Source organism: Nicotiana tabacum, chromosome 20, assembly GCF_000715075.1.
Source record: "Nicotiana tabacum cultivar K326 chromosome 20, ASM71507v2, whole genome shotgun sequence".
Taxonomy (NCBI): Eukaryota; Viridiplantae; Streptophyta; class Magnoliopsida; order Solanales; family Solanaceae; genus Nicotiana; species Nicotiana tabacum.
In genome coordinates this window covers 146,864,220-146,869,632 of record NC_134099.1, presented here as the reverse complement: position 1 = coordinate 146,869,632, position 5,413 = coordinate 146,864,220, and the positions used below count along the sequence as shown (strand labels likewise).

The window sequence follows — 5,413 nt, the reverse complement described above, 5'->3', positions numbered from 1 at the left end:
GGAGAACAACAAAAGTTCAAGTAAAAAAAGAATGGGAAGAGGAGTCTAACTAGATTTCTAACATCTCCTTAGTTGCTAAGCTAACCTCTTGAAAGATCTTTTTGAACTAACTCATCTAGAAATTTTATCATATTGAACTGACTAGGTACATGGATTGCTTATTTATGTCAGTATATGTGATAATCAGGTGGCATGTCATTTACTGCAACTGCATTTCCACTACTATTGTTTAAACTATAAACCATACTGCTTTCTTAAAAATAACACCTATGTTTCTCTTACTCATATAATACTGCAATTGGGACATAGCAGTGGATGCATTTGTACAACAGAGGATATTTTCTTGGTTTGGAAAATTTAATCAGTGAATGCACACTGAAGTTACTTTTATACTGTCAACATGATGGAATAACAAAATGCAAGAATTGGAAACTAATGAAGCCCCTCGCAGTAAAAATAAAAGAGGTTATCAAAGTATAGCTACCAAAACCGAGCCACAGCCTAATTCCATATGATAAAAGTTTAAGTACGAAATCCGGATGTAATCTTCTTCTGAGGTTTACGTTGCGGATATGTCACCGAAGGTGAGGAACCCAGGGGTATCTTGGGAAGCAAATGGTGCCCATTTGAACTGCATGTAGGTGAAGAGGAGGGAACCAATCGTGGGGTTTGTGGACTCAACTGGCTCAGTGCAAGGCCACATGGTTTACTGCTCCCGTTTCCCATGCCCAATTTTCTCTTCTTTTTTAGCAACTCCCACAGTAGTTTGTCCTCTTTAGCATGATCCTGGTCCTTCACAACAAGCTTCACGATAAACAACTTACAAGTAATAGCAGTCAGTAGCACTAAAAGATTTAGAATATGAACAGATGAGAAGATATTTCCCGAATGCAGCTCCTATCTGAACCCTTTTACAGTAATATGCATTTGACATTTAAAATTAAAAAAATGACAATTTGGATCCCCATGATGCTACAATCCCACAAAAGTTAGCAAGAATGGGGAAATGAAAAGTTGTATGTAATGCAGCAGGATGTCTAACCACAAGGCAAAAAAAGCATTCGTAAGTGAATGACTGGTGTCTCAGATAATTTCTTCCAAATTGAAATTTTGCATTCACTATTTCTTCATAAGCATATATGCATCTTGACAAGCATGTAACCCAAACAGTCATTGAAGTCGTTAATTGGAAAAATGATCATCATAATTTCCTAAATAATAACGGAAGATATATCAAGAAGCTAATGACTTTAAAAGGTTTTAGTATAAAAAGACCAAACAGCGACAGTAACTCAGAGTCGCTGGATTTCTCAGCGTATGCAGTATGGGCCAGGTAGATTCAATTCATCCACCAGCAAGGCCTCTGAGAGACAATGCACTCCTTGCCAACACATTTTCCTCAGGCCAAAACATGGTTAGCTTCAAGTGAATTTGCAGTAAATTAATCAAGTATGAAGAATACCTTCTCATGTTCAAATTGTTCCTTTGATCCGTTCTTGGCTTCCAAGAGGAACTGGTGCTTCCTTGCCATTTCTTCTAATTTCATCAACTTGTGCAATGCATCAAGTCTAGTATGTTCTGCAACTCTTGCTTTCTTCCTCGCTTCCTCCAACTCGATCCTCCCTGTTCTCATTGCTCCTCCCATCTCTTCCACTATGCTCAATAGGTGATGGCATCTTCCTGATCTGATTTCGAGGTTAAGACCCTTCACATAGTCGACCATTGGACTACACATTTTTCTAGCTAGCTCATCCGCTAGGTTGTCCACTCCAGACTCTACCGAGCTCAGTGTAGCAACAACAAGACGAAATATGTATTTCAGAAGTTGAATTGTGATCACAGAAGTGCTATCGTTTTCGCCTCTCTGGTGAATGGCAGAAACATATGCCACAGCTTTCTTGAAAACATTATGTATGGAAGTTTGATGGTCACTGAGGGTCTGAAGAATGTTGGTTTGGCTTGAATTTACCTGGGCTTCAACTTGTCTTAGCAAATGGATCAAATGTTTTAGCTGCATCTCTTGTTTCTGAATTAACTCTTTGCCAACTGTTTTGGCTCTATTCATATAGCCTTCTTCCTGCATTTGCAGATTGACAAACCTAGTTCACATCTAGATTCAAACAATTTATGTGCTAATTCATGTGAATCTTTTAAACAGTCAGCCAATCCCACCAATTCATTAAGTCGTGTTATTCATGAAGCATGATACAAGTAGTATATTTGCCAACATCTTGAAGTACTCATCCATCTGGTTGTATATAGCCCATCTACCTTACTATAAACTCAGCTTAGGCCTCCATGTTGAACACTTGCTAACATTGTCTCTACCACCAAAAGATAATAAGATATTGGGATACACGAACACAGAGTAAAAGGTAGAATTCGGATCTAAATGGAGCATAGATATTACTTCAAATTTCACTTTCTGATTTCATGCTTTTGTCATTCGAATGAAAATAATATCCATCCACTTGGTTGATACACTCATAGCTGCTGAAAAGCATCGGCTTTTCAATTTAGTTTCACAGTTCAATTACGGACGGATATATGCATATTATCATGCACACATACTCCTATTCTAACTTAAGCGACACTCAAATGTTCCAAAATGGTCGAGACTATTACAACTCTCACAAGTTTCAAAACTTCATAATCATTTAACTATACAAATTTTATACTTTGATATTTTCTCTATCAAGACTAGGTTTCCACCACTACGAATAACATAATACATAAATTGAACTAACATCTGAAGCTTCATGTTCAGTGGAATACAGTCATAAAACGAGAAGTGAATATGACATTATTAACGCATGCACAAGCTCAAAACGTGTTACTTGTTACCTCAATTTCGCTTGCTTCGTTTCTCACCATCGTTTCAGCTCCATTCTCGTTTCTATTAAAGTCCTGTCACCAAAAAAGTTAACATATAATTGAACGACTGTATATGCTTAGGAGTTTAATATCTTCACGATTATCAACTCGCTCAATTAGAATTTAGATATCTGATTAAACACACGGAGATAACAGAGTATAAGAGTTTGATAGTAGAGTACATCGGCACAAAAATGATTATAATCGACGACAACGGTACTAAATTTTCCTTCCTCAGCCATTTCAACAGTCTTCAGTCCTACGAGCTTCATCAGCGGATTAGCTAATGATTCAAAGACGTCTGCCGCCTTCAAATTAAAACATAAAAAATCAGGCATTAAAACCAGATTTAAACCTAAAATCCACAACTCTCCATTTTCTTCATGTTTTGAGAGATCGAATGTAAATATATTCTAATATTAAAATTTAAGTACGAGTTTGAAGAATTTGTACGTACTTCCTGCAAGCCAGTTCGGATCTGAAAATCGAGCTGATTGAAGGCGATTTTGAGTTGCTCGTGGTGCGACACGATCCGCGAGAACTTAACACGGAGATCGCCGATTGACGGAGAAGGAGTCGGAGATGAAGTTGGCGCCAGAGATCGTCGCCGGCGACCTTTCATCGTCTCTCTTTTTTGGCGGGAAGCACGGGAGAATAGGATTTTGGAGGAGATTTTTCTGATGCTATAATGGAGTACCGTTGAAGTTCAATGAAGAAATTAAAGTTGAATTTATTTCTACTTATATAGTACTATTCCGACTCGCGTCATTTTGTTCGTGTGTTTTAAGTCGTTATTATTATTTTCTAGTCCGCTATGGTTATCTTAACACGATATTTATACTCACTAGAGACAACGTTTTCTTAATTCTCGAGTTATTTTCGGTCAAAATATAAAATTAGCGGACTAGTCAAGCAAACACCCTTTTGTCAAAAAATTATATATTATATATATATCAAATATTATTTTATATGACTATTTATTATATTTGAATACTCTTAACGTAGTTGAGTGAGGTAGTCCAGCGATCCAGGATTTCAAAGTAATATGTTGTTCATAGGTTTAAAGTATGTAGCACTAATTAGGTGCCCATTCTTCTGATCAGAGGCGGAGCCAGGATTTCAAGCTTATGAGTTCGGAATTTTAATCCTTTACTGGGTTTCAAATTAAATAATAATTTATACATATTCAATAGATTTTTAAAGATAAATACATGGTTCGAACCAAAGCTATTGGGTTCGGCCGAACCTGCTCCCGACACTTTAGCTCTACCCCTGTTTCTTACAATACTTGCAGAGCAAATAACCCCTTGCTTGATCAAAATTCACTCTTTGAACATATTGTCTCTGGGAATTGGGGGCAGGAGGCTTATAGTTGATGTTGGGACCAAAGTGATGATTGGAAATTTGGAATTGACTTTGGCCGTGAAAGCAGCTGAATCAGGACCAAATTGAGAATTGAACTTGATTTGTCTGTGCCTTTCATCTTCAAGTAGTATATTATAGGCACTGTCAAGTGTTAGAGGTGGCTGCATCATGAGCAAATAGCTCCTAACACTGGCATAGATTTCATTCAGTCCCATAAGGAACTAATGAAGTCTATCTTCTTCCTGCTCTTTAAGAATACTAGCTTTTGCATCACAGGTATAACTATTGCCATGATTTGTACGAATGTCTCTCGATTCATCCCACAATTTCTTTAATTTGTTAAAGTATAACGCAATGTCAAAAGAACCCTGACAGGTAGAGGCAAGTTCTTTCTTAATTTCAAGAACTTGATAGTTCCATTTGCAGTCCCATATCTTTTATTTAATCGTCTCCATGTCTCTTCAGTTGTTTATGAGTATTGAACATTGTCCGCAATGTAAGGAGATAAGAACTTGTTAACCAGGAAATTACCATGTTGTTTAAATCTATCCCATTGTTAAGACTCAAGAGAATTGTCAGGAGGTTTAGGTAAACTACCATCAATAAAAGCAATTTTGTTCCTAACGTACAAAGAGACTATAATACTTCTTTTTCAACCACCAAAATTCGACCCAGAAAGTATCAGCATTTTTGTTGGCATACTAAGTATCAGCATTCACGTTACTTGATAACTGCAACAGCCTAGCCTACTAATGATATTATTCGCTTTGGGAGACCCACATGACTTTAAAATGCATCACTAGAGTCTAAGAACTGTCTACTTATATACCCAGCATCACTCCCGTGATCGCATAGGGTGTCACATATACGCCCTTCCTTAGGGACTCAACGTCCTCGCTGAGGTTGCCCCACCACCGTTCAAGGTTGCACGCAGCTCTGATACCATATGTAATATACCAGACTGGTGATATTGTCTGTTTTGGGCCTAGACCCATATGGATTTAAGATGCGTCAGTAGAGTCTAAGACATGTCTACTTATATACCCCGCATCACTTCCGTATTTTGTTGATGTGGGATTCGCCTAGGGTGTTACATATACCCTCCCTTAGGGACTCCGCGTCCTTGCTGAGGTTTGCCCCACCAATGTTCAAGACGCATTGAGAGGCTCTGATA

General features: G+C 37.8%; 1 protein-coding gene across 2 annotated transcripts; it reads right to left on the bottom strand.

Annotated features, from left to right (window-relative positions):
* Positions 1–250: 250 nt before the first annotated feature.
* LOC107824668 (uncharacterized) lies at positions 251–3,675 on the bottom strand. Of its 2 annotated transcripts, none has more exons than XM_016651468.2 (5): positions 3,332–3,675; positions 3,057–3,182; positions 2,845–2,907; positions 1,463–2,077; positions 251–786 (listed from the first exon to the last, which is right to left on the bottom strand). In XM_016651468.2, the coding sequence occupies exons 1-5, from the start codon at positions 3,494–3,496 to the stop codon at positions 523–525; spliced, it is 1,233 nt and encodes a 410-aa protein (XP_016506954.1). In that variant the 5' UTR covers positions 3,497–3,675; the 3' UTR covers positions 251–522. The 2 variants fall into 2 exon arrangements, with proteins under 2 accessions (XP_016506954.1, XP_016506953.1); XM_016651467.2 differs by having other exon boundaries at positions 251–792; positions 3,332–3,674.
* Positions 3,676–5,413: the final 1,738 nt, after the last annotated feature.

Bases quoted from the DNA above. Each gene is read 5' to 3' on its own strand.
- LOC107824668 (XM_016651467.2), bottom strand. From the start codon at position 3,496: ATGAAAGGTCGCCGGCGACGATCTCTGGCGCCAACTTCATCTCCGACT. The intron at 2,078-2,844 runs GTAACAAGTAAC...CTGCAAATGCAG, and splicing joins ACGAAGCAAGCGAAATTGAG to GAAGAAGGCTATATGAATAG. The intron at 793-1,462 runs GTATTCTTCATA...CTTGTTGTGAAG, and splicing joins AACAATTTGAACATGAGAAG to GACCAGGATCATGCTAAAGA.